At 35.0% G+C, this 11411-nt stretch overlaps 1 protein-coding gene across 1 annotated transcript in view; it reads right to left on the minus strand.

Moving 5' to 3' along the window:
• EPYC (epiphycan) overlaps positions 1–10728 on the minus strand; it is a 34123-nt gene extending 23395 nt beyond the window's left edge. The window contains exon 1 of the mRNA XM_068561393.1: positions 10564–10728. Within this exon, the coding sequence (XP_068417494.1) occupies positions 10564–10728 (165 nt within the window). The remainder of the gene's footprint in view (positions 1–10563) is intronic.
• Between the last annotated feature and the right edge of the window lie 683 nt (positions 10729–11411).

Here is an 11411-nt window from a genome sequence, read left to right on the forward strand (position 1 = left end):
TTCCAGACTGAAGAAGCCCCTGGCTGAAGATCCTTGCTTACAACAGAATCTGTCACTTGACAGAACACATACTCAGTGCAACACCAGGGACCAGAATACCAGGGCTTAGCAGGAAAATGGGAATTCAAAGACAGTATGCGGAAAGAAAGAGAAGCCTAAAATGGACCTGGTAATTGGGCCTGCCGTCACTCACCTGTGCTAGAAAACAGGGTGTATAAAAACTGTGCTAAGAAACAGGAATATCTCCAATAATACTCTGAGAGAAGAGCCACTGTGTTTGGGGATGTTGTGCTGCTCATACCGTAGGTGCATCAGAATGACCTGGAGGGTTTGTTAAATCATTGATCACTGGGCCCCCCTCTCGAGTTTCTGATTCGTTAGGTCTGGAGTGGGACCTGAGAATTAGCATTCCTGACCAGCTCCCAGGAGATGCTGACGCTTTGAGAACAGCTGCTCTAATAATGGTAACACAGTGCCATAATTTAACTCCTGGTGGGAGATTTCTCCCAATTGTACTTGAGCTCACACTATGCAGACTAGAGACAATGAACATACGCTGACCAATATCTGGATGAGGTCAAACCAAGATTTCTTCCATCTTCCAACTTCTCAGGTACCATCAACTCTCTTCTTGGTCTCTGGTAACAGTATGTACTGGTTTGGGGAATATACTTTTGCCTAGAATAACTATTTTAGGGACTCAGTATTACCTGGTTTTTAAAAATTTGATGGGGGTTAAGGTCAATAATGTGATAATATTGTATGTGCAATTAATGCTTCATTCTCTTTAAATATCAAGGTCATGGGAGACTTGGTAATGAACAGATAGCAATTTATGTGCCTCTGAAGAACTACATCTGTATCTAGCAGAGGCTACTCAGGTTGTAGTTACTGAAAGAAGCCAGCTTGACCCAAGCAAAAAGAATTCATCTAGCTGGGATGAAGCAAAAGAAATTGAGAAAGGGGAGTTTGGGACTGCATATTCTTTGGACTTTTAAATCACAAGACAAGTAATTCTGACTTTGTACAGCAATATCTTTGGATTTAAACAAGTTTAGACTTCAATATGCCAGAGACATTAATGTGCAGTTTTTTATTTTTCCTCAAAAACTTTATAGAGGTAGGAGAGCTATATGCTAATCTGTGTCCTCTATGTTTCTGGAATTGTCTTATTGGAGTGTATTTACTTAGCATTTCATTTCATTGCAGAAGCTCTCATAAACTCTGATATTAGATAATGTGGCTTGATATAATTTGAGGTAGAATGCAGAACTGAGAGTGAAATTTCAATCTTAGGTGCAGAGAGACCTTTGAGATAAATTCACTGATGTTCTTGGATCCACTTCAGAGTTTTCTGGGGCCAAAATCTACAGACTTGCAGAGGACATCTAAGAGTGCCAGTTGGCATGAGGGCAGGCCTCATGAAGGTAGGAGTGACTGTCCTAAGAAATGGGCTGCTTTTCTCTCTTGACATGGAAAGCTATATTGAACCTAATGGACAAGCCTGATGGCTTGAGAGGCCACCGTGTTGGGGAGTGGGTATATCCTCTGTGGGCCCCTTTACTCACTCCTCCTATGAGAGGAAGAAAGACCAGGGTAATTGGTGAGTGAGAGAAGGAGCTTGGCCTGAGTGGTTCATCTTCTTTTTTAGGGGAAGTTGCCTGCCTGTCAGGAGCATAAGTTCTGGTTTGCCCCTCTGTGCATGCACTAAGGTTTACTGTATTCTGAGGCCTGTGGTTGACCAGCATTGCCTGTGACTGATGACCTAGTCTGTTTCTGAAGTTTTGTATTAAGAAGCCCATAGTTGCTTCACACCTAAGTCATATATTACAACCTAGCCTTTATCAGTAATAAAGGGGATATTTTGAATGTTATTTGTCTGAGTCCCATTTCTGTCCCTCAGTTGATTCTAAAGTTAGGTAGGGCACAGCAGAAGCACGTATGAGGTTCCTTAAAACCTAACACTATTGCCCAGAAAACTTCAATATTATATGTATCTATATGTATCATAATACAAAATGGTATGCATTTTCACATATGTACTTGGCCCCTGGCTTCATATTATTTTCTCAACTATTATTTTTTCTTTGCCTCACTCTCCTAATTTATATTTTTATACTATAATGTAATATAACACATAATTAATAATATACAATATAAGATGTGATATTATAGACAATATAATATACTCTATATTATATATATAATAAACTATTTTATGAGGTAATATTATTGCATGTAGCTTATATTTAATCTGATTTTATCTATATTTTATTATATATATTTATATATCTATTTCTGTATTCATTATAGCTTTTATTCCTGTAAGTAGACTTACATACTGTTCAAAGAAGGTGGTGGATAAACATGCAAGTAAAATAATGGCAGGTTTGGAGACATAATTTCTCAGCATATGTATATATTTTGTGACTGAACTCATAGAAACCTTATGTCCCAATAACTACTGATCTTGTTTATTCTTATTTTTTCACTTCCTTTATTGTGTTGAAATTGTGTGTTTATAAGATAACTAGACTGAGAGATACTGAGGGGCAGGGAGGGTCTTGGTCTGATTTACCTGCTTCTGTTCCTGGCTCTCAGCAAGAGATTGGGAAGTGGATGCAAGGTGAACCCATGCCCAGTAGAGTTAGTCTTCATTATAGCGCAAATCCCATCCCTTCCCTCCTCTGATCACCAGTGCATAAGCTTCCGTGGCTCTTGATTCAATGACTGATTCCATGGTAAAAGTAACATTTATTGAACATTTGCTATGTGCCAGGCTCTAAGTTAAACCATTAAGTTTTTAATTTAATGCTCACGAGTTATCTTATAAATAGGAAGCTGAGGCTCAGAGAGGTTGTATGACTGTCCAAGGCCACACAGTTGGTGTGATGGACTTGGGACTCATACATGAGGAGACTGACTCCATAGCCCGTGTCACTCAACACTGTGAAAAACGGGCTCTCAAGGATGAATGGGGTGTGCTCATGAGCAACACCCAAAGCTAGTGGTTTCTCCCCCCATTCTTTGTAGTGTGTGTGGTAATGATTTCAGTGCCCAGGCAAAGCCAGAGTGAGAAGCAAAAGTCCTCATCTGTTTATTTGCTGAGTTTAGGGTCGCCACTCTGCCAGTCTATACCTAATCAATAAGCTCAGTTTCTCAGCACATAATATTTAAATTATAGGCCCATCTCCCTTTTTGTTAAAGTCTTCGAAATCCAGAATGCTATTTGGATTTTTACTCTAACACTAAGTAAGATATTTGTAAAACAAAACAGAATTTTATATTTATCTTTCTCCCAAATTATCCCACCACTTGCTACTCAGTCCTGAAAGTGTTCTTTGTTGTTATCATTATATCAGAAATTGGTTTCTGAGCATGTTAAAAGGCCCTGGGCCGTTCGGCCTGAGTTACTAAAGAATATTCTTGTGGGTTCCACATGCTGGCATGTAGGTATGCTAAGTGCAGTGAAATTCTGCTCTAAGCGTGTCTGGTACTCAAACTGATTTAAATGATTCATGTTAATTATCTAAAAGAATGTGACCATGAACATTGGCAGTGAAAGCTGTATCTTATTTTCTACTTTATCTTGAAAATGAATGAGGAAGAAATGTGTTTGGCAAAGATTGCTCAGTCCCCATATTTTTGACAAAGCTGCTTTCAGTTCAGAAGGATCATCTGTCCTGTCTCTCCCTTAAATACTTTGACAACTAAGAGAGATGCTTAGATAGTGTGTTAATTGCAATCACTTGAAAATCTTTTTCTGATTCCTAATAATCAAATTACTTAATTTCAGAGAAAATAAACCTCAATATTGGACACAGCTAAAAGAAGTAAAGATGAAAGAGAAGGAACAGGAAAATAATGGAGGTTTTAGTGCCAGGGTCTCTCTAGTTTGATGTTAAAAGAGCCTGGTTTAAATTTTACTCTGAAACTTACTAGTTGAATAACCTTGGGCAACATTCTGATCCTTAGTTGTTTTTAATAATAATAATAATAATAACAAGTCTTATTTCAAGGGACAGTTGTGATAATTAACTTATATTTGTGGTCTCATAAATAATGTATAATACAGATACAAACACAAACAAATCACTGGCAAATACTATGAATAATTTTTTGTTTCCTGTGAGCCTGCATGATTGTACATTTTTGTTGCTTCATTTTTTTAAGGTTTTCAAATAGCTTACAATAAGAATCAAATGGTTTAAGGCTGCTTTTGAAAGAAGCATATGGAAAGTCAGTCAGACGATCGTATTAAAAGATCATCAGCAAAATTCTTTCCTCTCATCCTCCAGAGGATCTTCAGTGAAAAGGGAGGGTAAAGAGAAAGATTAGCTTTTATTTTTTGCCATATCCTGAAAAGAATATTTACTTCAGGCTGACTGACACTTTAACAAGTTACTTCTTCCAATAAGAGGTATTTTATATGCCAACCATATATTTGAAACTTTAAAACATATTGTATAAATTGGCCAAAGTGAGACATAATTCCAAATATAAAGATAAAAGTATTGCATGCCTTTTTCACCAGAGGAAATAAATTGTAGAAATATTTGTAATTTAATTACTTTTTGTTCAGAAAGTATAAAGATGAGTTTTGAGACAAACTATCCTCTAGCATTAGCAAAGTTCTATACCAATTTATTATACTTAGATAACCTAATTTTAAGATCCTTCTTATACATCATTATCTAAAGTGGATGTTGATTTCTATAAGTAGTCCTAAATTAGTTTGATTCTACTTAAGTAATTTCAGGTGTTACAGACCATCAATACGTATTCTAAAAGAATAATAATATGTGTTGCATAACACCCTGTTATGACAAGAGAAAAGAAATCATTGCTCCATTGTTAATTGATACAACTGCCTTCACTGAGTTCTCTCACATTCCTATAACTTAACTAAATTTAATTTTCATCCCTTTGATGAGCTTATAGCTTCTTCATCCATAAATGCTATTTTTGAAGCTGAGTGTGTTTATTTCAATGGGAGTTTTCTTTATACGGTTAATTTTAAACAATCTAGCCACTTGTTCTTTCTGTGAAAGAGAAAAACTGGCCTTCATTTTAAGATCAATGGAGAGTAATAGCAAGAAAAGCATTCCTCATTCAAGAAATTTCCTATTGGCCAATTGTTACTGATGTGTTTTTTTTTTTATTAGTTGTTAATGTTATTTACTTATGAATGCATACCTTATCTCATTCCAGAAAGTATATAAGGCAGCTTTTAAAGCATGTATGGTAATACTTCAAAAAAATCTCCATGAGGAGATTAGGATGATAGGAAAATAAAGGTGTGGGAAATAATATGACACCAGGGAAGAATGAGGCAACAATTAAGAGCCATTTTTCTGAGCAAAATGATAAGCACACTTAGTTACAAGATGTATGGCCCAGAAAATAGACAAATTTCTCAAAAATTGCAACCTGTTCCTCCACGTTCTCATGAAAGAGCATTGTGTGGCGTTGTAAATGCCCTCACGCCACCCTACAGCAAATACAACCAAGTGCTTCTTGGGACCACAGGGTATAACATTCCTGGTATTTATTGAAGACGCAGGAACAGTGCAGGCTCACTTAAGTAGGGGTAATTATGTAAGACTAAATAATGTGATATAGGTGAGGAGAAGTCTAATTATCTGGTTGGAGCCAAGGAGAGTTTCCTGGAGGAATGGAAGTTCATATCTTTCAGCAGAACTTCCATAAATATTAACATAGTCACTGAGTACTTTTCTGGGCAAAATAAATTACTCATGGTCAGGACCAATGTTTTTTTAGACCTAAGAGGAATGGAAAATCAATAACCCAAAAACTATAGCATGAAAATGGAAACAAATACCTGCCTTGGTCAAAAACGCAGTCTCAACTTAAGCCACTCAAAGAATACAGAATTTTGAACTATTTAGTTTTGTGGTGAACCCTTTAAGGAAAATAGGGAAATGTTTCCCTGGATCCTAGGCTCCCAAATATATATATATATATATATATATATATATATATATATATATACACACACACACACACACGTATATATATATGTGTATATATGCATATATTCAGGTTATTACTCATAACTTAGATATATGTTGGCAAATACATATTCACAATTATTCTTTGAAGTATAGACTAAGTAGTTAGTCTAACTAAGTAGTTAGTCTAAGCCATTTTTTCCTTACAGTAATTAGATAACAGTCAGTTGTCTATAAATGTTACTTCTAGTTCACATTATTCACCCATAGAAGAATGCTTTTCTTTCTAAGAGTGCAGTATAGAATGCACCTGGCATTCAGCTCAACCAAAACCAGTTCAAGTTAAAAGGACAATTAGAAAGTGGTAAAAAATGGAGGGAGGATAATATAATCTTTCATTAGTCTGTTGGAAATTATTTTCTGATATGAGAACATCACTATGATTACCCATTATGAATAACTGTAATCTTAGTCAAGTTACTTAACTACTCTGTGTCTCAATAGCCTCATCTATATTCAATGGGAATAATAATGGCACTTCATTGTTTTTTGGGAGGAATAAATGAGATAATACATGTGATATTCCTAGAACACTACTGACACATAATAAGTGCTCAGGGTTAGCTAGTATTCATCAGTAAGCAAAACGTCTGCATTTTGGTCTTGTGGCTTATAACCAGTTCCTATGCATATCATTAAAGTAAAATGAAAGCTCAGTAAAAACTGCAACAACTTTATGTTATACCAGCAAATGTATCCACTGGCTAATATAGAACATTATGATGGAATTGCTGGGCCTAAAATCTTTTTCTAACATAGTATCCAGTGGATCCTGGATATTCTAGATCATCAGAAATCACATAAGTCATGAGTCTGAAATACTATTGCTGCATATAATTTTCAAAACAGAAATACTTTCAATTACCCTTTTCCAACCACTGAGGAGGTAATGAATATACTACCACCAATAGAAATCAATAAAGCTGTATTGAGATTCTAACCCTGGGAATCAGGGGTGGTTTGGTTCACTGACTAGATAAATTGTTGGACTCATAAATGGAAGCCTTGCAGCCTTATAGTAATTCAAATCTGGCTTTCAGAAAAAAAAAAGTTTAAATCATTACATTGTAGTAGTTTTCTGTTGCTGCATTGCAAATTGCTATAAACTTAGCAGTTTAAAACTATACCCATTTTTAAACCCATAGTTTCTGTGGATCCGAAGTCCAAGGATGGCTTGACTGGGTTCTCTGCTTAGGGTCTCACAAGGCCAAAATAAAGTGAGGGCCAGGGCTGTAACCTCATGTAGTACTTGAAGTACTTGAAGTTTCTTGTATCTTTAGGACTGAGTTTCTTGTATCCTTATATGCTTGCTGACTGTCAGCTTCTCCTCAGCGTCTAGAGAATTCCTGCATTCTTGTTATGAACATAGACCCATCTATTGATATCTTTAAAGCGAGAAACAGTTTCCCCTGCATTGAATTTCTCTCATGCTTCAAATTTTGTCCCTAACCTCAAGACACTGATTTAAGGGGCTCATGACTTTAGGTCAGGCTGACCAAGATAATCTCCCTTTTTAAATTTCAACTGTGCCATATAACATAACCTATTACAGGAGTGATATCCCAATATATTCATGATGTTAACAATTACAAAGAGCATGGACACATCAGGGGATGGGCCACTTAGGGCACATCTTAGAATTCTACCTACTACATATATCAAAGGCCTTAAGTATTAATCATTCCAAGTTTAGACCAAAGGGTCTACTCTATTGGCATAAGATGCCAAGTCTTCGACTTTAAAAGAAAGAAATTGGCATTTAGAAGCAGTTATCCTATAAATTTACAACTTTAGAATGTGAAGTTGTCTTTTGTACAGATGAAATAAATTCTAGGCTAAATTATGCAGAACCCTACTCTTGGCATCAAGGACAAAAAACTGAAGAATCTGATCCCATCGTTCCCTGTATCTATCATTTACTATGAACTTTTTCATCAACTGGACCTTATATGGGTGTGTTATCAGTGTTCACTCAAAAAGTGTCACATAAGATCAAGAACATGTGCAACCACTGCCTTTAATTTATAAAGACGAGGTAAATAAGTTTATTTGACCTTCCAGAATCTGAACTTACAAGACTGCATTCAAGAAATTCATGCCATGTTAACCAAATTCTAGAATCCATTCACATGACTGGAAGTATTGGCTTTATTTCATATTTTCCCTTAGGGAATTATATGCTAGTTGTTTGTTTGTAAAGGATTTATAGTAATAAGTTATTGAGATCTGAGTTAAAGTTCTGAATTTTGTTCCTTATGTCATCTAATTTTCTTTATCATATTGATTTTGTTTGTTTTGGGATTTTTTTCCAATAGGTGGTGGGTGAGTAGTTTGGTCGATTGATTTTTGCTGTTGGAACAACTTCATAAATATCTTTAAAAAATTATGTATAGTTGATGTTTTCAAATGCGTTATAGTTTTATTATAGCGCATGTATATATCTATATCTATATCTATCATCTACCTAAAACCAGTTTTCTGATGATGACTTCACCACAAAGGATTGTTAAATCAGGGCTGACTTGTATATTTCAGTCAACTACAGTGATTATCAGTGGCTTTCTGGAACCCTCAGTTGTTAGGGTTTCTGAGTCTGGCTTAGCCAGTATGAAAATTAGAAATGTTTGCATGAAGTAAGGGCTAGGGTGTGTAAGGATACAATGCCACATATTCAGTACCTTACAGGAAGGTTGTTATTCCAGAATAAGCAAATACTGAGGAAAGGTTGTATAATAAATCATCTTTATATATATATACATATATATATATACATATATATATATAATTAAGCTAATATATAATATGTATAATTATATATATTATATATATATATAATTAAGCTAATTAAGCTAATATGTATATATATATTAGCTTAATTTTCCTTGATGGCAGGAAGAACTTCAGACTCTCATGAGAATGTCTAGGGCCTCCTGGGCAACAAAAAGGATCCCGACAGCAAGGAATAGCTTAAAAACAGTCTGCAGATAAAATTCACGTCCTTCACAGTTTTGCCTAGGGTAGGCTTGGTCTCAAATGGTAGTCCCTCTATTATGCATGTGGTCTTCGGAAGTGAATAAATAAACCCTTGAATCCAAATTCCCCAGCCCTACTTAAAATAAGGAATTCACTATGGTACTCACCGATCCAATGAAATATTTTTTTGAAGAATGACAAATAAGTTTAAATTAAAATATTTAATTTGGTAGATAACTGCGGATATGCACTGAGTTTTGTTTTTTTTTTTAATATTTCTGCAAGATGGAAAAAGGAACAGGGAAGATGAGTGGAGCACTGAAAAACTTTCTTCTTATACTCTACGTTGATGCATTAGATTAGAGATACAGAGATCACATATAGCAAGATTGGTATTAATGACTACAAATTCTCAACAGAAAATCCCCTTCACATAATAGAAACCACACAGTGAAATGAATCAAGCACTGAATATTGATAAAGACTTAAAAACAGAGTCATAACTAAATGTTCAGAAGAAAAGCGGCCTGCTGTCAAGCCTGAAACTTTACTAAAAAGAAGGGAAGAGAAATATAGACAGAGAGAGAGAGACAGATGGCAAAAGAGAGAAAGACAGGAAAAGAATAGTGCAGGGGGAGAATACATAAAAAACTACTGTACTGTGAAAATCTAATTCTTGTATTTTAGAAGGCAACATAAACAATAATGAGAATGTTTACTATCTTAATAAAGATGTGTCTAAGTCCCATACAATTTAAATACATGCTTTTGTCTAAATATCTCATTTCCCTAGTTATCAAAAGTAGTTATTCTAAGAAAATTTACACTTGAATGACTGCCCCAAATATGTTCTGATCTTGTAAAGGTGATGTAATTTCCCTTTCGGTTTATTTGTACTTAATTAGTTTTTGTCAATGTTGTACATTCATTAGACTCCAGCATTTCAAGGTCTGCTTGTTTTCTGATTCAGAAAAATTAGTCTGTATCCTTTAGTTATGTAAAAGGCCTACCATTTAATTAGGAACATGTCATATCAGATTTAGGTAATGGTCTGTAACCTTGCCAATGCCTACATTACTGCTGAGGGTAATGTCATTTAGGGAAGCGTATTTGTGCTTGGAATACAGTAAAGTTTCAAATCATTGTCCTTTTTCTGCATTCTTTTAGTTTTCTTCTATTACATTTTAATCTCATGTCTTTTTTCTTTACTTCAAACTTCCCAAACTTCCTTATCATTTTATGTGTACTATTTGAATTCACCTTTTCCTCATTGATTGCCTCTTCCCCTAATTTTCTCTGTTCTAACTAGATAGAAACTCTTTTTTCAATTTTATGAGGAAATATAAAGAAAATAAAGTGAAGTATAAAGAAAGCAAAAGAGTTTCCCAATGTTAACCTCCATCACATTGAACATGTTCTGGAGAAAAAGTTAATATGAAATTATTAAGATGGAACATCTCCACTTACAAGTAAACAAAAATCTATTTAAAGAGAAGAAACCCTAATAATTCCTCATACAATGCTTTAAAAAGTCTCAGGAGTGGGAGGAATCAGTTACCTCAGCTTGACCCATTGATATGTTTTCATAGTTGTATAGATTATCCAGGTCTTCTAAGGTGGCGTCATAGGTTTCTGAGTCATAGTTGATGGATTCTAGAGTCGGGGCAGTCACAGCAACATCCAAGACGACAAGTCCCAGCACGAGTCTTGCTAATGTTTTCATTTTTCAAACTTTCCTAATCATAAAATATTAAAACACATACATATTTAATTGATAATAACTTATGAATAGTTTGCACTAAATAGGAATGATAAATCACTGTCAATACTGAGAAACTCAAGCTGGTAGCTTTCTTTCCATGGATAATTTATAAACATAGCACGTGAAATTGTGTGGCTTCCGAGGACTATTGATGCCAGATACTCAAATGAATTCACAAACCTATCCACATTTTTACAGTAGATATTGGAATTATGGTGAAATTGATTTTATTTTATAGAGAAACATGGAGAAAATGGGATGCAGAAAGATGGCGGTATACTTATTCACAAAAGCCTTCACATTATCTAAGAGTTTTACCACTTACTAAGCATTAAGATTCTTTCGTCAACTCTGGGATGTAGGGATGATGATGATGATGGTGATAATCACTGTTAACTGTCACACCACTTTACAAATGAGGAAACCAAGACAGAGCTGGCTAGTAATACAGCTAGGACTGTTTCTTGTACATTTAAGTCTAGGGCTTTTTCCACACAAAATAATGAAGGTTTGGTTTTTTTTTTTCTTCTTTGTTGCCTCTGGGTGTCATTAATACATACATAATTTAATATTTACACACATAAAATTAATATTTCATGCAATATTTTCAGAACTTGTCTTAACTAAATGGAGCAGACAAGAAA

Source organism: Eschrichtius robustus, chromosome 13 (assembly GCF_028021215.1).
Source record: "Eschrichtius robustus isolate mEscRob2 chromosome 13, mEscRob2.pri, whole genome shotgun sequence".
Lineage (NCBI taxonomy): Eukaryota > Metazoa > Chordata > Mammalia > Artiodactyla > Eschrichtiidae > Eschrichtius > Eschrichtius robustus.